General features: G+C 54.1%; 2 protein-coding genes across 2 annotated transcripts; one reads left to right on the top strand and one right to left on the bottom strand.

Moving 5' to 3' along the window:
• Positions 1-1,008: 1,008 nt before the first annotated feature.
• VOLCADRAFT_100432 (uncharacterized protein) lies at positions 1,009-8,536 on the top strand (the record flags this gene model as incomplete). The annotated part of the gene is made up of 11 exons (XM_002959014.1): positions 1,009-1,027; positions 1,654-1,753; positions 2,246-2,279; positions 4,671-4,798; positions 5,279-5,357; positions 5,916-6,129; positions 6,545-6,603; positions 6,932-7,027; positions 7,418-7,560; positions 7,977-8,072; positions 8,392-8,536. The coding sequence occupies 11 exons, from the start codon at positions 1,009-1,011 to the stop codon at positions 8,534-8,536; spliced, it is 1,113 nt and encodes a 370-aa protein (XP_002959060.1).
• Positions 8,537-10,325: 1,789 nt separating this feature from the next.
• On the bottom strand, positions 10,326-16,138 carry VOLCADRAFT_100431 (uncharacterized protein; the record flags this gene model as incomplete). The annotated part of the gene is made up of 9 exons (XM_002959006.1): positions 10,326-10,441; positions 10,744-10,861; positions 11,294-11,344; positions 11,926-12,080; positions 12,455-12,584; positions 12,854-12,926; positions 13,649-13,743; positions 14,993-15,118; positions 16,094-16,138. 9 exons carry the CDS (start codon positions 16,136-16,138, stop codon positions 10,326-10,328), a joined length of 909 nt encoding a protein of 302 aa, XP_002959052.1.
• Positions 16,139-20,979: the final 4,841 nt, after the last annotated feature.

Genomic DNA, 20,979 nt, shown 5'->3' with positions numbered 1-20,979 from the left:
CGTCGAGCTGCTCCCGCTGCTCGTGTGGTGCTGTCAGCTTCGGTGCGTCATTTGCTTGAACTTCCGTCCTTATTGCTGCTAGCTGTTCTCTTGCGGATGGCATGATGGTCACGTCTTTTGTGATGACAACGTCAGGAGAGCGATCCCGAGGCGGTGCTGTCCGGGGATCCCTGGCTGGCGCTTTTGGCGCGTTGGCCTGCGCTGCTGACAGGACGCCCAGCAGCAGCTGGTGAAGAGTCGGCTGGTCTATGTTCCCGCTCAAAGTATCCCTGGCGGCTTCTATGTCGTTTTGGTTGGCTGGCAGCATCTGGCCCGATCCCCCTTCGCCGGCTGCTTCGGCCGCTCCTGCGTTGACCAGGTTATCTCCCGTTGCCTTTGTCCTCTTACCCGTCATTTTTTGATTTTTTTTTTTTTTTGTGACGGAGCTCCTGGTTGTTCCTCGGAGAGTGACAGGTCCGCGGCGATGTCGATTCGTTGTGGTAGAGCGTCGATGAGGCTTGAGGGTAGTCGGTAAGGTCTTGGATAAAAGTGAGAGCAACAATAATAATAAGCTCCAATAGTGTAGGCAGAATGCCGGAACTATGGAGCTGTCAGCTGAAATAGTAAATTCGAATTCTCAGCAAGCCATACGGCTGCCGTACATAACCTAGCGTTCTTACACCATAGACCAGCAGCTTTCGTTCAAGACGTCCATTCTTGCTACAGTCCCAGATTATGGCGTTAGGAAGGCAATGATTTTTAATATCTTACATCGAGGCATTTTATGCCTTTGCACCGCTCTGCTATCGCTCGCGCTTGCATGGGCAATTCAAATTGGAGCGACGGGAAAGCTTGAGAGTTGTCACTTACATCCAAAAATTGAGGAGAGGATACTTAAAGACGTGGGCGCTTGGGGCAGGAGGGGTATAACGGAGGACCTTGTGCTGACCGTCTGCAAGTATTGCGAGACCCACGAGCGGATCACACGGGATAACTGCAACAGCAAGGCTCAGCGGATCTTAATAGATAATGGTACGCACCTATCCAGGTCCGTGGCGACCCTCATCAACCTAGTCCGAGCAGCCATGCGTGGCCATCAATAAGCGCGGGCATAAGCGCGGCCATCAATAAGCGCGACAGCCAATCCAGAAGCTCGGACCACCGAGTAACTCATGCTTTAACCTCCTGTTCTCCATATGTCCTCATTTAACCAAGCTGGGACGTTACCTCGTCTACTATGGTCCTTTCTATCCATTCTATATCCAACGATACAGGCCTTCAGCCTCCTCCCCAAGGGTTCCTAGCGCTCCCTTTGCACCCCACGTTGCACGGTATCTCCACAAGCCTATTTCTCCATAAGCCTGACAGCCCTTCCCTCCCTCCTCCCCCGAGCAGTCATCAGCAGCGAAAACCACGCTTGCACGCTTCCACACCGCGTCCGTGCACCAATCCCCGGAGTAAAAGAAGAACCGAATTCGAATCTAGCACAACCACCCCAACCTTCGGCGCCCCCGGGCTTTGAAAGCAACACTGTCCTGAGCTCAGAGCCAAAAGTGTGTGGCCAACTTCTTTTCCATGCTCCACAAAGAAACAAACTGAAGTATCAGCGAAGGCCACAGGACTTTGCACAGACAGCGCACACGAGTCTCATCTTTCTAATCCCCAACCCTTCAGGTACCGTCTACTTGAACAACCTCATTCCCGGCGAGCGGCTAGGTCCTCATGAGCACATAGGCCTGCTCGTGGAGCTTTACGAAGCCAGTCAGGTGTACAAGTAAGTACGGAAGATTCGTACGATAGGATACAGTACGACGCTCTGCTGGCCTGAATGTATTGCTGAAAAACGCAATTCCTTTTGCTTACTCACTCCAATAAGCCCGAAATCCCCAACCTCTTGCCCTTTCGAGACCGCATCCCTAAGTAAACCTGATAGGTCGACGTCTATTATTAACCTTTTGGTTGCAACTGCGGCTTTTGTGTGTGTCACCCCTACTGGCCCTGTCAGGTGACCTGTATCCAGTACCTAGTGAAATTTATAACGCTTATGTAATGTGTCGTACAGGTTGCCTAACGTGGAGTTTGCGTACTGGCTAGGTGGGTGGGCTGAGGGTGAGCCTGAGGGTGACATGACCTGACACGGGCGACATGACACAATACCACAATAGATTAATCGGCTCCTTTTAAACTGATACCGCATATTTAAAAACCAGGACAGATATTGGGACTCGCGCCTCACCCCCCCCGCCCCTCCCCCTCCCCCTGCTAGCACCCATGGCCCCCGTGTCATGCCCGATCAGATGGTACGATATACATACATAAGGGGGAGGCGCCACGCAGGCTACAATCCTCCCCCTGCGGTTTTCTGGTTGGCTTAGGAGCTGTGTGTCGCGGCTACTTTGTCCCGCTTGTGGTCTCACCGGTCTGTGCCGGGCACCACCTGCAGTGGTGATCGGGCTTGTGCGTGGTCCCTTTTCTTTGGTTGGTTACTTCTCCCCTGGACCAGCCCAGCAAGGGAGAGGTAGAGGAGGACAATTGTCGTGAGGTGGCGGCAAGACGTTTTGTGGTTCGAGCTCTCAACGCCTTTCTTTCTTGGAGGGCTTTTTGTTGGCTTGTTATGTGTATCAGGCGGCCTCCCCTCCCTGGGCTACCCTAGCCGTCTTATTTATTTGTTCGTGTTTTTCTTCTCTGTGCCGTTGGTTGTGTTTTGGGGGGTTGTTTCAGAGAGCCTTTGACTTTGCCCTAGCTGAGACTTGTGGACTCGCTCTAGCGGGACCTGAGAGCCCTTCGTGGTGTATTCACTGCAGCGCCATCTCCGGATGGAGTGGCTGCGGAGTGGCTGCGTAGAGTGTTGGCAGTCTGAGTCGGGGTCGGGAGCACACAAGACTAACCGACTTGTCCTGTGTGCTCCCGACCCTTGCGCTGTGTTTCGGCTTCGGCCCCCGGCTCTCACGGCCCACAGTGTAATCTAAGTCATACATACATACATACATACATACATACATACATACATACATACATACATACATTATTATGGCAGGCGGCTGGCAGAGGTTAAGGCCTGACTTCTGCTCCCAGTCGACCCAGTCGACCCGGGTTCAAATCCGCCTGCCGGCTCCTCGGGTGTTTGAGGAGTGATGTAATGGGAGGTGGCCCCCCATCATATGGACGGTGTAGGACGTGATAATATCAACTTGCGAGCTGACCAGGAACTGAGTTGATGCGCCGTTGATCCGCTAGATTTGGTTGGATGCTGGTGGTGAGTTGCCGAACCCAACGAATACATTCTGAAGTCGGATGGGGTGACGGATTAGGGTGCCCCTCTAGCAGGGGAGAGCAGGGACTGCCCCGGGAAAGGGGGCCGCTGGCGAAGTTAACCACCCTGTAACAACATACATACATACAGGGGATGGGGGTTGGAGGACAAGGGAATAGGTGAGAGGGAACCCCGAGACGGGAGAGGGAGAGGAGAAGGACGGGGAATGGAGGCGGTCACGTCGTGCAGGGAAGAACCCTTTTTCTTCCCTAGTGCCACTCCGAGGTTGTAGGGTGCTGGAGAGCCGGGGGGAGGTGGGGTCGCTCGGACAGGGGAGGGGGGAGATGGCGGTGAGAGCGCCAAAAGGACGTAGGTTTTCTGGTGTTTGGGAGGTTGAGGTCTGGTGGTGGTAGCGGGGCTCGGATGAGGGGGAGATGTGGCCCGAGGAGGGCCATTCTATTTAGACACGTCTTCTCTGTGGGACTGGGTTGCTTGGTGAGGGACGAGGGTGAGAGCGGTGTAGTACGAGACAGGGTGAATAGGTTTCCGGAGGACCAACCGTTCAGGTTAGTGGCGGTAAGGGGGAGGCGCCGCGCGGGCTACAATCCTCCCCCTGCGGTTTTCTGGAGGGTCTAGGAGCTGTGTGTCGTGGCAACGCTAACGCTTTTGTGGTTTCGCCGGACTATCCCGGGCCCCTGCAGTGGTGATCAGGCTTGTGCGGGATCCCTTTTCTTTATAAGGCTACTTCTCCCCTGGACCAGCCCAGGAAGGGACAGGTGGTGGAGGTCAGTTGTTTTAAGGTGGTTGCAAGACGTCTTGTGGTGTCGAGCTCTCTTAGCCGTTCTCTCTTGGAGGTTTTTTTTGTTGGCCTGTTAGGTATATCAGGAGCCCTCCCCTGCCGGGACTGCCCTAACCGAATTTTTGTTTGTTTGTTTGTTTTCCCTTCGAATCCCGTTTTCGTTGGTTGTGTTTTGGGGGGTTGTTTCAGAGAGCCTTTGACTTTGCCCTAGCTGAGACTTGTGGACTCGCTCTAGCGGGACCTGAGAGCCCTTCGTGGTGTATTCAATGCAGCGCCACCCCCGGATGGAGGGGCTGCGGAGTGGCTGCGTAGAGTGTTGGCAGTCTGAGTCGGGGTCGGGAGCACACAAGACTAACCGACTTGTGCTGTGTGCTCCCGACCCTTGCGCTGTGTTTCGGCTTCGGCCCCCGGCTCTCGCAGCCCACAGTGTAATCTAAGTCATACATACATACATACATACATACATACATACATACATACATACATACACATGCATACATACATACATACATACACATGCATACATACATACATACATACATACACATGCATACACATGCATACATACATACATACATGGTACACAGACACAAACGGTCGGGGCTTTCCCACAACGCAGATGACCATCCCCCTGCGGAGACTTTCGTACAGCCAAACGGCAGTACATCATGGCCGTACGAGCCCAAAGGCGGTCTGCCTCCCATAGTGGCATGGAGCAAATCGGATGATAACGGCGTGCTCCTCGTGCCGTACAGCGGGGCATTCAGGTGCGTGTCATCGCCGTACAATGGCTGAGAGGCCTACAAAGTAAATGCGGAAATGATGAGGTGAAAGAAGCATGAGTCTGTGGGCAGCAGCCTAGCCATGGGGTCTTCAACTGGTTTTACAGACAGCCTGCTACTGCTGCTGTTGGTTCTTCTATTATTGCTGCTACTACTGCAGCTGCTACTGCTACTACAATGGCTGCTACCAATGCTGTTGCTGTTGTTGCCATTACTACTGCTGCTGCTATTTCTACTACTACCGCTGTTACTACTGCTGCTGCTATTGCTACTGGTGCTACTGCTGCTGAGGGGTGCATGTGCGCGGCTTCAGCCAGTATCCTGTGTTTAGTATACATATGTATGTATGTATGTATGTGTTTTATCGTACCGAGCTGCGGAACGGAACAGGCCGCCATGTCCTGACTAATCCACCTGACATTTCCCCGAACAAGCCCCATCACCATACCTCCACCTGCCGTACAGATGCGCCTCCGACAGCTTCGATGTGCTTGAGACTCATCTGAAGCACCTGCACAGCATTCCCTGGAGCGATAGGAAGGAGGTAGGGTATCGTGTGCGCATATGTATGTGTGTATGGGCATATGGGGGGATGAATGGAAAGAAGGAGGCAAGGGAGAGCGGGGAAGGGGGAGGTAGGGAGTGAGCGGGAGGATACGCCGGGGGGAGGGAGGGGGAGAGACGTACACGAACACGCCCATGCGAAAGCCAACACAACCACGAGGGGTGGGGAGGCGGACGTTTCCTTTTCCCCCCCAACACACACACACACACACACACACACACACAACGGCGCCCCGATGCAAAGTGGGAGAGGTTCCCGGAAATGAGTGATGGGTATCGCTACCGTCAATGCTTACTACCCTGCGCCACCACCGTGGTTGGCGTTACACCGAGTTGTGGGTTGTTGGGTTTTGCTGCAGGTAGGGCAGGGGACACACAAATACACACACACACACACACACACACACACACGTCCCTGACACGCAACGCATATCTATGCGCGCACGCACACGATCCGCCTGATGTTCCCACCGCGACACACACACACACACACCAATCTCCCCTCCCTTTTCCCCACCCCAACCCCGGCTCCCCTTAGGTTGCGTTTGGCCGATGGAATGGCTTCTGCACGTACTACTATGGCACTGGTCTGGTGCGCAGCGCTGACGGCAAGGCTGTGCCATGCCCACGCATGTACCTGAACGACGTCTCAAAGGCCCGTCCTGACATGCTGGACGCATACGACCTTTCACTAGCAAAACACGTGCCCCTGGCCCACCAGAACGCCTACAAGTACATCGTCTCCACGGATGGTGGGGTTGTGGTCGGGTGATGTGATTTAATGAACGGGTATCTGTGGGAAGGAATGGAGACGTATGTATGTATGTATGTATGTATGTATGTATGTATGTATGTATGTATGTATGTATGTATGTATGTATGTATGTATGTATGACGTCGATGACACTGTGGGCTGAAAAGCCGGGGCCCCCAGAGGGCCGAAACACAGCGCGAGTCGCAACCGGGGGGCTCTTCCTACGGGCAGAAAGCACCGAATACCTCAGAAAGCTCGCACTCAGGATCTGGGGGACCGGGAGCCCGACGAGTCATCCCGGGCTGGGGAGGTCACCAAGCTCCATGTATGTATGCATGTATGTATGTGTAAAAATGTGTGTTGTTGGTTACAATCCCCAGCCGTTCCCCGTTCGAACCCACCACTCTATGTAGGTTGGTCCATAAGTTCCAAGTTCGACAAGTACCTGTTGCTCGGGTCACTGGTGCTAAAGGTTAGGAGGCCTAGGGGGTTGGGGAGGGGGAGGGGGAGGGGGAGGAACAGCTCACTGAGGGGGCGGGGAGGAGGGGAGGGGAAGGGGGGGAAGTGTCATACACGTGGACGGGGTTCGCTGGGAAGGACACGTGGGGGGGGGTAGTGGGGGGGCGTTGTGTGTACGTGGGGGGGGGGGAAGAGGAGAGGGAGGGAGGGCAGAGCGACGTTAAGTTACAGCTACTTTCCCAAGTTCTGTCCTCCCTCACCTCCACCTCCAGGCCGCCACCTCCATGCCCTGACACTGCTACTGCAACTGCTGCCCACGGGTCGGGTTCCCTCACCTCCAGGCCGCCTCCATTCGTACGGGATTTTATTACGACGCATTGGAGCCGTACGTACATTACGTACCGTACATGGAGAGACATAAAGACGACATCGTGGAGGTTAGTAACTGCTGCGGCGGTTGACTTCGTTCATGGCGTAATCCCCGGCTCCAAATCACATTTCTAATCGTACCAACCAACCAACCAACCAACCAACCCCGCCCAGCACCCCGGAGCCAAATCACGCCACCACCCAGAACCCGCGTCACACCCAAATCCCCCAACCCCCGTCATCCGCCGCTCAGTCGGCAAGCTACCCAGGGGATCAGCAGCAACACCACCCTCCATCTTAGGGCCCGATCGGATTCCCCGTTTTCCCAAGACCTCAAGGCCTCAAGACCTCAAAACCTAAGACGGCGGTTTTAGTTTCCCTCACTAAAACCCTAAAACCCCACTCGGTCCCTCACTTCCCCCAACCCCCCTAATCCCTCTCCCACTCGCATCCATCAGACTATCCAGTGGGCTCGCGACCACGACCAGGAAGCACACAACATCGCCCGGCGGGGAGTGGCCTTCGCCCGCGCCCACCTCAGCCGCCCCGCCCGCCTCTGTTACCTGTTTAGGCTACTCACTGAGCTGGCCAAGCAGTACCGGTGAGGTGAACAGAGATAGGTAGGTAAATGGATAGATGGATGGATAGGTAGATACATAGATAGGAGGTAGAGAGATTAGGGATGAACTCGAACAGCTCACGCAGAGCATGAAGTCTAATAAACAAGGACAACGAGCGAGCATGGCACGATTGGTGGAATAATACCGAACGGTGCTCACCGGTCGGCACCTTGGCCTCACGCTTACATGAGGAGGAAAGTCCGATACGATACAGCTGGTGTCGTCTTATGTCGTACACGTGTCAAACACGTATATATATACGAACTGTGCGTCAAGAGGTAACTCTTTTTTAATTTTTGTCGTACTTCGCCGTACATTTGTCGGTACCTTCGCCTGTGACCTGGTGTACGTGTACGGCTGTGCTGTACGACTCTCTCTCTCTCTCTCGTGTACACAGCTATCCTGTCAGTTGCCGGCGCCGCAACCTGTGTGTGCCGCTGGTGGAGGAGCTCAAGTTCTACTCCAAGTATAGCCAGACCGAACGCACTTGCGAGTGAGCCAAGCACGTGGGGGGGGGCGTTCGGTTCCCACGTGGGGGGTATTACATACACGGGGTCCATTCAGGCGTCACCATTGCCAACCCCGGACTACTGCCATATTTTTTCTCTGTGTTTCTGATCAGAACCTCTGCTTCCCCTTCCCCTTTCTTGCATGCTCGAGCACTCCATTTCCCACCCCTCCCTCCCTCCGACTGCATTTGTGCCGTCTTCTGTTTCTCCCCTTCCTTAGCTGCCTTTGCATTTCGTTGTAATACGTGCGCGTGTGTCTAAACGCATGTATGTATGTATGTATGTATGTATGTATGTACGCAGCTATCGGGAGCTTCTGGATAGGTACGGGGAGTCCGACCCATCGGCCGCCCCCGGCTCCACGCGGTTCGACGAGCTGTACGGCATGCACCACGACCCCCTGCACTGGCCCAGGGACGACCTCCACGTGGGTCAGCTACAGCGTTAGGGTCCGATACCTGAGCAGTAGCTGCTGTAGCAGTAACAGCAATAAACAGCAGTAGTATCGGCAGTACCCCAACAGTCTCAGAAGCCCTGATAAGAGAGTAGGCATGCACCCCTATGGAAGCACATCAGCGGTGAGGGACGCACGCGAGCGTCAACCGAAACCAATTTGTGATGTGAAGGGGGTGCGCGAGGTGTATGTATGTGTGTGTGTGAGGGGTGTGTATGTGCGAGGGTGGGGGGCCAGGGGGACCTTAGGTCAATGGAAGTGTACGAGGTTCATTTCTTCCCCGCCACCTACCCACCCACACCTACCCACCCACACATACCGGTATGATTCTGTGAAGGTAGGTATCGGGGGGTATAAGGGGGGTATAGCTTCACCTGTGGCCACCAGCCTGGCAGCCCCTCCTACCTCTTCCTCGATGTGTTTGGGCACCTTCTCAACCTTCCCACCTCTATCAGCGTTCACTGAGAATTCTGCCGGGTCACGGACGCGACGTTACCTGGTCCACTTGGTTGGCTCGCTAGTAACTAACTGTCATCAGATTCAATTCTATCGTCATACGAATAATAGGGGTGATTCCACACACTTCTACCGAGGGATATTTATCTCCCGCTCTTTGTGGGGACCGCTCCTGGAGCCTTTCAGTGACACAAGTATGTTTGTATGTATGTGCATGTGTATGGTCCGGAGGGAAAGTTGTATGTGTTGCCTCTTTGCAGGATATTGAGGGGTGTTCTACTCACTAAGGGGGTGGGGGGGTATTTGGACCCAATTTGGGATTTTTTGCTCCTTCCTGTGATTACATGACGTTGGGGTCATACACACTGCACGCTTTCCTTTCGAAATCAAAGTCGTATGTATGTATGTATGTATGTATGTTTATGCGTGTATGTGTGTATGTATGTTTATGCGTGTATGTATGTGTGTGTATATTGTGTGTGTATGCACTTCCGGCTACACTTCTTGTTCCGTGTTACAGCCCGATGTGAGATCAAGCTGATGGCAAGACAAGCTTGAGCCCATGCCCGACCCCTGAGAAAACCGAACCCTGGAACCTGTTTTAATAAGGTCTTCATCTCATATCCAGAAAGAGCTGGCTATCACCAATATGGCCGATTCACCTACCTCCACGGGGATCACAACCTGGAATGATTTACCTGCACTACCTTACCTGCTTCAGCACCACGAGTAATTAAATCAGTAAAGAAATCACCTACATGAAGCTTCTTTTCCACTTTGCTCTTTTCCCCCCCCCCTCCATATTTATCCCACACTACTGGGCAATAGTACTCTCTCACTCTCGTGACCACCTTTATCAGCCCTCCGCGTGTACATACATACACACGCCCTGTTCCTCAAACCCCCCCGCCCATCACCCCCCTCGTTGGCGTGAATCCCCCACACCCCTCCGATGCTCCTCCTCCACCTTCACCACCACCACCTCCACCACCACCACCACCTCCTGGTGGTTGTTCTTGGTGACCAAATGTCCCGAAATGGTTCCTCGTCCATTCCCGCCTACCTGCCTACCTACCCGGCGGACTACCCGGCTGCCTAACCTGGCCCTGAAGGGTTCTTCCGTACGGCCTCGATTCACACTACACAACTTGTGTACAGGTTGGGAATCCAATTCCGTAACACACATACATACATGTACACACACATAAATACACACACATAAATACACACACATAAATATACACACATATATACACACACACCTAGCCACTACTTGCTAGCCACTAGTGCTAGCTCCTGCCTAGGCTCCAGGTAGGTGGCTAGGTAGCTAGATGACGTCCACTGGTTCGGAGAGGCTGTTGACAGGGCCCACGCGGGTTATGTACATGTACAGCAGCTCGAGCAGGTTCCGTACCTTGTAGTCCATTCCCTGAGTGCATGGAACTGTTAGGGCGGGGGGAAGGGGGGAAAGGAGTTGGGAGGGGGAGAAAGGGTTGTGGGGGGGGGGGGGAGGGGCGGGGGGGGAGATCGGTCAGCACGGGGTGAAGGGTGAGGAGGGAGATTAAGGACAGACAGACGGAGCGACAGACAGGAACACAGAATACGGAGTCAAAACTGCGGCCAAAAAGGCAGCCATGCCTTATTGTTGTATTCTGGACGTATCACGGGATCTGCACCAACCAACTGACAAGAACCCAACCAACCAACAGTAACCCAACCAACTAACTAACCAACCAAAACCTCACCGTGGAAGTTATACCAACGCCGCATGAGCTCGGTCTCGCAGGTGCCGTCCCCCCTCCGCCGCACTCCCCAGCCCGGCTGCCCCAGGTCCATACCCTCCGTGTCACATCCGCACTCCGCCTGCAGGGGGGCGGGCAGGCGGGCGGGCAGGGGAGCTGTGGGGGGGTGGGGGGGTGGGTCGGCATCTCCCCCGCGGCCATCCAGTGCGGTACTTACATGCACATACCATGCATACAACAAACAAACAAACAGACAAACAAACAAACAGACAAACAAACAGACAGACAACAGACAGACAGATAGACAGACGCACACACCCCACCGTCTGCATGCTGTCGTACACTCGACGCCGTACAGTGTGGTGCTAGCGTTTGCACACATCTAAGAAGTAGCCACGCAAACTTCAGGTAAGGCAAGAATACCTTAAAAAAAGTATTGAAGGTACGTATATACGCATGTGCGCCGCCAACTACATCGGCACGCGTAAAGGATAAGAGCACGTACATGTGTACGTATGTATGTACGACATATAAACGTGTCAACCCCACTTACAATGCACCAGTGGGGAAAGTACTCGGACCTCAGGAGCGCCAGCGACATGGCCTGTGTGTGCGTATGTATGTATGTATGTATGTATGTGTGTGGATGTACGGTCAGGGGGGCGGCGCGGTGTGGGGAAGGTCCCTCGTTGTGCGTGAAGGGCTTAGGGGGAGAGGGCGGGGCCCAAACATGGCTGTACGACATGATTGACAAATGTACGACACTGGCAGGGTCCGTGACAGGCTCAGGCTCACACACTTCGTGACAGGCTCGCCACCACAACCAACAACTAACAACAACCGACAACAGCAACTAACACTACTAGCCCCTCACTTGCCATCCGAGGGACGGGGACCTGTAGCGCTAGTGAAGAGTACGGCAGTAGTGGCAGTAGCCGCCTGAGCAACGGCACCACCAGCGGCAACAGCAGCGGTATCATGATGCAGCATACATGTGCATGTGCAAGACACGACTATATAAATACACACACACACATGCGAGCTCATCACACAGTTGGTCACACACATACACATACACACACACGCGCCCGTATATACACACACGCATACACACACGCACGCGGCTAAGATTATCAAAGCACACACGGTGTATCGACACACACACACACACACACGGGGACGCACCTTCTCCCCCACTTCCCCGCTGACCCCCTCCATGGCCCCCGAGAAGGAGGTTTGGTCCAGTACGGGCCGCTCACTCGGAGCCCGCCGTACAATGTACTGCAGCCAGTTGATCACCGCGCGAATGACCAGAGGCTTGGAGCGCATGTACAACAAACCTGCGAGAACAAACCTGTTTTTGGTGTGCGTGTTTAGTGTGGTGTGGTTGTGTTTTCCACCGGCAGTATTGTTTTTCCCGGGGCAGCAGAGAGAGGAGGAAATGGTGATAGGGCGGCACACAGCCAGGTAGTGCACAGAAGAAGAAAGTCACGTGTGTGTACGTGTGTGTGTGTGTGTGTGTGTGCGTGAACGCGTGTGCGTGTGTGTTTTATTTGGAGGTGGAAAAGCGACGGAAGGGAATAGGCGGTTGGATGGACCGGTTGGGCGGTTGGGCGGATTGCCACGAAAAACATGAAATCGAATGTTCCCTTAGTAAAAAGTACCAAGTACTACAACGCATCGCGTTCCTGTGAGTTTCCGTTGTTAGCCGTACCGATGTTCGTTTTGATGTTTGACGGGAAGTGACTTTGAGGTACGGTGTCCAGCCTGGAGCTGCAGTCGCCCGTCACAAGTACGTCAATGTCGCGGGAGACGATGTACGGCAAGGGGTTTCGGAAGAAGACCTCCAGTGGATGGACGAGCACGGGTCGGGGGGGACAGCCCGGAGGGGCGGGAGGGGGAGTGGAGAAATGGGGGGGGAGCTAGGACAGGGCAGGGCAGAGGAGGATGTGTATGTATGTATGTGCCGTACGGATTTTGGAGACGAAAAAACACAAACACATGCGCGCTTTTCTTCCTGACGATTGAGTCATATGCATAATTTAAGTGCGCCGTACATGTACAGTTACCGTACCCTACAACTGCCGTACCATCGTATCACCATACCGCATACCTGATCACTATCAAGGAAAAATACGTCCAAACCGAGTGTGAGCGCGTTCAGCAGGGTCAGGGTCTTGACGAAGCTGAGGCCGAAAAAGGGCGGTGTACGGTAGCCGTAGCTACAGCAATGGGAGGCAGAAATGAATCCGTACAAATGGCCGAAAAAGTGGGAAACGTAAAATACCTTTATCAGTGATATATATATAAGTACCAGTATAAGAACATAATACTTCTATATATTACAAATATGATATTATCAATATTACTATTATCAAGACCAAAAGGAAATATCTTCTTCCAGGAAAGCGCTGCAGCAGGATCAAAATAACCCGCGGAGGGGCTACTTGTACGACTTCTTTTGCGTCATCATTTTTTGCGGCAGGAGGCGCCTCTACCGCCCGCACCGCACGCGGGGCGGCACAATAAGACTCCCAACCTATCTCTGAGTCTGTCTGCGTCCACCCTATCTTTTTCCGCGCCTCTCTGATCAACTGGGATTACGGTGGCGCACAAGTCGGCCAAAAAGACAATGCGCTATCCTCGGTGGGGGGAGTGCGGAGGGGAGGAGAGAGGGGGGGTTAGAGAGAGGGGGATAGCGGGAAGCAGGAAAAAAAGGCTTTTCCCGTACACACCTCGACACGCCAGTAGTAGTACCTGCTCAGACAGTCCATCTACCCCCACCACTACCATCCACACATCAACATCAACATCAACACGCTCGCACCACACACCGCACAAAAGCCCCCTCCGCCACACCCGCACTTACTCGTCGGCGGTGAAGACTGGGTGGTGTACGGCCACACACCTCGTGCCGTACGGACGAGATATCTGGCTGCACCGCTCTGGAGTCTCACCCGGCAACGTCATCAGTACGGCAACCAGGTGGGCGGCCAGATGGTCCTTAGATGAGAGGTGGGCGGGGGGTTTGGGGGGGAAAGAGAGGTTGGGAAGGCTCCCTGCGAAATAACCCTAGATATGCTGTAAGCGAGCAGCGCTGATGAATATGCGTATGTGCACGTGCGTGTACACGTGTCTGTCTCTTTGTATGTATGTATGTACGCTTGTGTAGTCCTCCTCTGTAGTCTCCCGCCAGTCAACCCCATCCATGTAAACCACTGCTAGGTTGCAACCGCTAACCGCTAACCGTTAACTTTCGTACCAGTGTTCCATCTCTCCGTGAGAAAGTGATAGCCTTCAGACTTGATAGAAATAAGTCCCATAGTCCTCCATTGCTAGTGTTAACGCTGCTAGTGATATTTCTGATATCGATGCCACCCTCCCTGCCGGGAATTGAACCCGAGATTCCTCCGGTAGCCCGCAGAGTGGATTCGCTCGCCATGGACATGAGAACCATTCGCCGAGGCCGCCTCTCCCTGTCCATGATGCGAAAACTGGCAGCCTGCAAAAATGCCAAAAATGTGTATACATTTTGTATAATACGATAACAATACGATGATATGGTATGATGTGTGGAACAGGGGGGTATGTCTTCACTCGTGGCAGCTACCCCGCGAAACCCTGCCTTCCCCAGTATTTCGGGGCACCCTCATACAGTCACCCTAGCCAATTTCTCAGTGGATCGCTCAGGTTCCGCACCCACCACCAGCATCCAACGGAATCTGCCGGATCAACGGCGGCTCAACTCCATTCCTGGTCAGCTTACAAGATCACTTTATCCCAGGTCACCACCGTCCATCGACTAGGGGCACTATACCTTCGACCCTGACAGGTCTCGATCACGGGATCTCCCGGGGGCAATGGTCCGTGCCTTACCAGTAGTGCCTAACCATTGTATGTATACATGTATGTTCCTATGGGCGAAAAATTTATGGATGTATTATCATGTTGTAACTGACTGGGTCTGGCATCGGTCAAAGGCAAATGGACCTGCCCCATTATTCCCGGGGAAAATGTTCCGCCAAAACACACACGCCTGGCGAATCGTTGGGGTGCGGCGTGTGGGGCGGCATGAGGAGACACAGTCGTCGTCTTCTGCGCAATATGCTGTAGGCAAAACATTGCACGGCTGGTTCAGAAGCGGCGGTGTGAATGAACTTGCCTTGTTAGGTTGGCTTATCTCACGAACCCAGCCCCGGTTGGCGAGGGGCCCCCAAAACAACAACCAACTCGTACCACATTTCAACCGCACCTTAACGGCCTCAACGAACTCCTTGCTTGGCAAGCGAGGCCCGTGGTGTATCCAGAAACTTTTTGATATGTCTGCTATTGAGATGTTGGGCCATGACCCCTCCTTTTGGCCTCCCGCCCTGGCGAGCTGCGGCGACGATGAGATGGCCCAAACCGCAAGCAGCAGATAAGCTGCTAGTGAGCCAGCTACCGTGCGCAGACAGCTGATTTTACATATGGCTCCTTTGAGCATCTCCCGACGACGCTGAATTAAGGCTTTAATGTGTTCCTTTGCGCGCCATTCGTGAAGAACTTAAATGAGCTGCTGATTTGGTTCATAACATCAAACCTCTCCTCTATACGAACTCCTACGGCCTATGCAGCAAAAACTAAAGCAGCAAGTAAAATGAGACTGTCGGACGTCGTACATCGGCTAGGTGGAGATACCCTTCGGAAGAGGATACCTTGCAATTTAAAAATTTTTGCTATACCGTGTTTACAACTGAAGGGAAAGCTTAAATAAGGTTGTCACGGCTTTCTCAGAGGCTTGCACAGTGATTCTGTAAGCTTGTAAAATTTCAGTTGAAAAACGGCTTATAATGAAGCAAATGCTATTTAAAAAAGACTCTCAAGGCATCAATGCGTGACAATTGTTTGAGGGTGCTGAGGTTTGCTCGACGGATTGCGGAACCGGAACACTCAAATCTTGCATAGGATTGCCATCTGGTGCAACCAACAGGACCAAAGACGCGGACAAGTACACTTATTTTACTAAGGTTTTTTTTGATAGCAAGGATCACAAAGCGGCGATTATAGTACGGCTGCAGGCAATTTCAGTCACAGAGGACTCTAACAGCAGGGATACTACATGATTGTGACGAAGCAACGCGTATGCGAGGCGAGCTGGATTGGGAGACATATTGGTACTTGCGCATTTCAGAGCACGGCCAGCCAAATTTTGGTTTCCAAAACTTCAGCCTAAGCCCCAAAACAAACTCGCCTTGAGGAGGAAAGCTGTCAGTCCCATAAGGCCATAAATGTTTGTGCGGCACTCCGCATATCGAGATTATGGAAACAGTAGCTACGACGGTTGGCCCATTGAGCTTTGTGCATAATCCCTTACGAAAGTGGTGTCAACACGGCCAAAATTCATGTAAACTGACGCCATCTTACAATACTTCTCATCACTTCTGCCGTTGCAAATCACCGTTCCTGGTCAATGATTGCTCTACTATCAGGCAGCCAAACTCGTCTCGCAATTTATATCCGACTGCTCCACGTTCGATTAAGGACAGCTCTCCGCAACCGTTCACCTGTCGCCTAAGTGCTGTTATCAGTAGCCGCCTTTCCGGCTGGCGACGGCCGCGATGGCGGCAAGTCAACCCTCAGCCATTGGCAAGGACCCGGCGGAGCCATCGCAGCAGCCCGCCGTTCCGACCTCCCCTAAGTCAAAGGCGACAGACGATGCCAAGCTTCTTTCAGCTCTTCGCCACGAGCTGGAGGCGAATAGAGGCCGGCTCACCCTCGAGCGGCGCAAGGAGCTGGCTGCTAAGCTGCTGGAGCACACCAACGCAAACGATACATTCTTTACGCGCCTCGGAAGCAGACTTCTAAATGTAATTTGACCTGGCATCCAACACGACCAATCTTGCCAAACAAAAATATAATTCGTAAATAACTGACCTGCACATTAAAGCATTACTCATGGCAGCGCGCTCCCGCCGCGATACGGCCTTTCTGACCATAGTGAAGACAGCGTGGCCGAAGCCTGGAATAATCCTTTTCGCGCGGGGGAGCTTGTGGAGGAAATTCCCAGAGGACCAAAAACATTGCCTTGGACTGATCGGCGGCCAAGGGCATTGGGGAGGACATGGTGGTGGCGCACCCGAGGGGAAAAGCCCCCTGTCGTGAAACCCGCGTGGCGATGACACCCCACAACACCCGACCCTTCCTGTGTTTTGGCTTCCTGTGTTGTCGTACAGGGGTGGCAACTCACCCGACTACCTCACCATGCACCACTCCACCACACACCCAACCCACCCCAAGCCGCTTTCCCCCCCCAGGCCATCTCTCTCCTTGCTTTGCATGGCCCCAGCACTCCTACCTACCAATCTACCTATCTACCTTACCTGCCTACCTACCTACCTACCTTACCTACCTGTCTACCTACCTTTCCATACCTTCCTACCTATCTATCTACCCCTGAACCCCCATTCCCACTCCCCCTCTTTCCCCCCTAACTACCACACACAATACACACATACATACATACATACATACATACAGGCTGGTGTCCAAGCTCCCTCCGTAACAGTGGAGTACCGCAACCTCCGAGTGGACACGGAGGCGCTGCTGGGGGCGGCGTCCATAGCGACTGTGGGCTCGGTGCCGCTGTCTGCGGTCAAGGTTGGTTGGTTGGTTGGTTGGTTGGGGAGCCAGTTGGGCGCACACACACGCACCGACGCACGGGGTCAGGCCCCGAATCATTTTTTTAAGAGTGTGTTGGAAACGGATTAATTTCCGCATGCCGTACATTCATTTCCTATCTTGCTCAGGCCCCCCCCCTGGACTCCCAACACCCCCTCCTCCTCCTCCTCCCCCCTCCCACTCGGCACCCCACTTCCGTGTTCGCGGTCCCAACCCACTCTCACCCCCATCCTGTCCTTAACTCTTCCATAAACTTTTCACCCTTCTCTCTCTCACACACACACACACACACAAACACACAGACAGACAGACACACACACAGACACACACACAACCCCCGTCAACTCCAATAACCTTTTCCACCTCCCGCCCTCCTCCCTTTCCCCTTCCTTCCCTCGTCTCCGCGGCGGCGGCTCCCCAGCGCCTCCTCTGTCTTGATCGCGGGCGGGAGTCCCAGCCCCTCCGCATCCTAAACGACATCCAGGGCAAGCTGGTTCCCGGCCGCCTCACGCTGCTGCTGGGACCCCCCGCCTGCGGGAAGTCCAGCTTCATGAGGGCACTGACGGGGCGGCTCCTTCCCGCGCAGGGCAATGTGCGTGGGGGTTTGGGTTTGGGGGCTTGGGTAAGGGGGGGCTGTGCGTGTGTGTTTGTGTGTGTGGGGGGGGGGAGATGTAAGTGTGGGTTTGGGGGGTTGAGGTGTGTGTGTGTGTGTATGCGTGTACGCGGTTGCGGGGGGAAGGTCCTCGGGAAATGTGGGTTGCGCTGCGCATTCACCTCTCACAGGCAGGCGGACAGACATATGGACAGACAGACAGACGCGTCGGGCCGACCTGTGTAGGTGTATATCTCGGGGGGGGGAGATGAGGCCGGACTATCTGCTGGTAGCTTAATGAGGCACATCACACTAGCAGATCGGTGGACCTCTAGCGGATAGGTTGGCTGGTCCAGCCGGTAGAGGGGACGGGTGGCTGGGCGGCTAGACGACATCCCTGCTCCTGTTGTACGACACATGCAAAACAGGTTTCTGGGGACATCCGGTACAACGGCTACAAGCTGGACGAGTTTAATGTACTGCGTACGGCAGCTTATGTCGACCAGGTACGGCAAAGAGTGGAAATTTGTTATAGAAAGGCGGCTGCAGCACCTCGCTCTGTTGTCCGTGTCCTTGTTCGCCTTTCTAATCCTCCTCTTCCTCCTCCTCCTCCTCCACCGCTTCCTCACTATGGCTAGCAGATGTCTGATATACCGCTGCGCCGCAGATATCTGCAGCAGCAGATGTGGCTGCGATGTGGGTTTGTGCCAAATAATGTAACTAATGTAATGTTTCCTTTTTTATGAGTCTTGGCCGGGCCAGTTCGTCATCCCCCCTTACTCCATCGCCGTCCCTTACCTTAATCACCGCAGCCACCGCAACTCCCACAACCACCACAACAATCACAACCACCGCAACCACCACAACCACCACAACCTAACTGGTTTGGTGGGTCCTCTCCTCCTCTCTATTCCGCACCACCGTTGATGCAGATTGACAACCACAATCCGAACCTAACCGTACGAGAAACCCTGGACTTTGCACACGCGTGTCAGGTACGTATGTATGTCTGTATGTCTTCGTGGTGTCCGGGCGTGTTGTGTGTATGTCCGGGGGGGAGGGGCCGGGGGGAGGGGCCGGGGGGAAAGGGTTTGCACTGCGCGAGGGGGCATTGTCTGCATCCACGCCAGGGCCGCAATCCACTGCCGACAGTGGGAAATGGGTATCGTGTGTCTGTGTGTGCGTATGTGTATTTACACGTCAGAAGACGCGTACGGCAAGCATTAAAGCTGGGGAAAGGAGTCGTGCGGGGTCGGGGGATACCCCTCGGTCGGTCTGGCCCCTGCGATGACGCTGCGTGAGGCTGCCAGGGAACTCGACGACCGGGGGTTGGGGGTCATTCGCACTAGCAATAGCAATAGCACTATCTCGCGGGGTGCCTGAGGCTTGAGAAGTAACGGCAGGACGCGGCTTGCGATCATGCGAAGGGGAGGGGCAAGACGAGGGACGAGGGCGGCGGATGTCTGCTCTGTCGCTATCGATGGCATCCGGGCGATGGACGCTTAACGCTGCGGTTACATACCCGCCGGGAAAATACCCCCCCCCTCCCCGCCGGGAAAATACCCCCCCCCTTCAATCGTGTGTGGTTCGTCTTTTTCCCCCCCTCCCCGTCTTGATCTCTACCTGGAGTGGCTGATGTTACCCACACCCGCCTAAGCCGCCCCAAGCTGCCTAACCTCCCCAACCCCGGATAGACCGAAGCCGGATCTTGTCGGTTTTAAAAGGTTGCTGTTTTTTTAGAGCTGTCTTTGATGACGCCACAACGGTCTCCTCTCAGAACCTCGGCAAACACATGCTAATTGCGAACTGTAAATCAGCATCAGCAGATTTCGTGCACATTTGCCGTACACATGCCGTATTTGACGCGTTCGTTGTATTTTTTTGACTGTCGTATATGTGTGTTTCTCCTCCCTTGGTAAATTTGCGTATAATGTAGGTCGGCCTCCACGGTGCGAATTTCGACCTGCCTGCTGAGCTAGCGGCGCATCGCATTGCGTCCAAGAAGGATCTTGCTCACCAGTCGGCTGTCGCCACCGCCGCCGCCGCCGACGGCAAGAACGGGGACTCAAATTACGGCAGTGTCGTAACGCCGACGAGCGGCTCCGTTATCGACACTAACGGCAATAACCACCCTAACGGTAACGGTAACGGTAGCCACGTGGGATCACAGCCCTCTGGCAACTCCCGGCTACTCCGAGTCCTCCGACAGCCCCGCAATGAGCCATCGCTGCTGGAGCAGGCGGTAAGGGAAGGGGAGGGAGAAACGGAGGGTACGTCGTGCTGACATACATACATACATACATACTTAGCCGCACCATACAAAATGGGCATAACTTAGCCGCACCATACTGCGACTAGAGCCCTGACCAATACCGCTACCACGGTCCGCAATCTTTATGGCTATTTTGATTACAACGTCTAAATGCCATATTAAATTCGACGCAACAAATGTTGCAAACTAGAGCGGCGAAGACCGCTGACCGACCAAAAATTCAAACTGGTCGGAAGACAGCAACGGCCACAAGGCCGCAAACGACCCAGAGGAAAGTAAAACGAGAGGAATTTACTCCTCTCGAACTTAACATTCTCGCGTCACCGACGGAGCGGCTCTTCGTGCTCTGTCCGGAGACATGGGAATTGGTCGCGCATTGGCCACCGGGCTCCGACATTTCAGATGTCTACGCTCAGAGCTATGGGCGACTTGTAGAGCACATAATTTCTAAGTTGAAATTATGGGCAAAATCAACGGACTTGGAGGCATTGGAAGGGCCCGCAGTGACGAAGCGGCGCATCTTTCCAATGAAGGATAAGCGCGTTGCGATGGAGATCTCAGTCCTGATGCCACCGGGCAGCTTGGCAAGGCTCACCAACAGCGAGCTTCTCAGGGAGGGGCGCCTACAGCTAGGCGGAGTGGAGTTCTACCCCGGCCAGGAGCCGGTAAACGTGGAACTAACGGTTAAAGGCTTGGATAAGATAGTGCCGCGTCGGTG

Source organism: Volvox carteri, assembly GCF_000143455.1.
Source record: "Volvox carteri f. nagariensis unplaced genomic scaffold VOLCAscaffold_118, whole genome shotgun sequence".
Classification (NCBI taxonomy): domain Eukaryota; kingdom Viridiplantae; phylum Chlorophyta; class Chlorophyceae; order Chlamydomonadales; family Volvocaceae; genus Volvox; species Volvox carteri.
The sequence above is the reverse complement of the archived record's forward strand: the minus strand, read 5'-3'. Positions and strand labels throughout refer to the sequence as shown.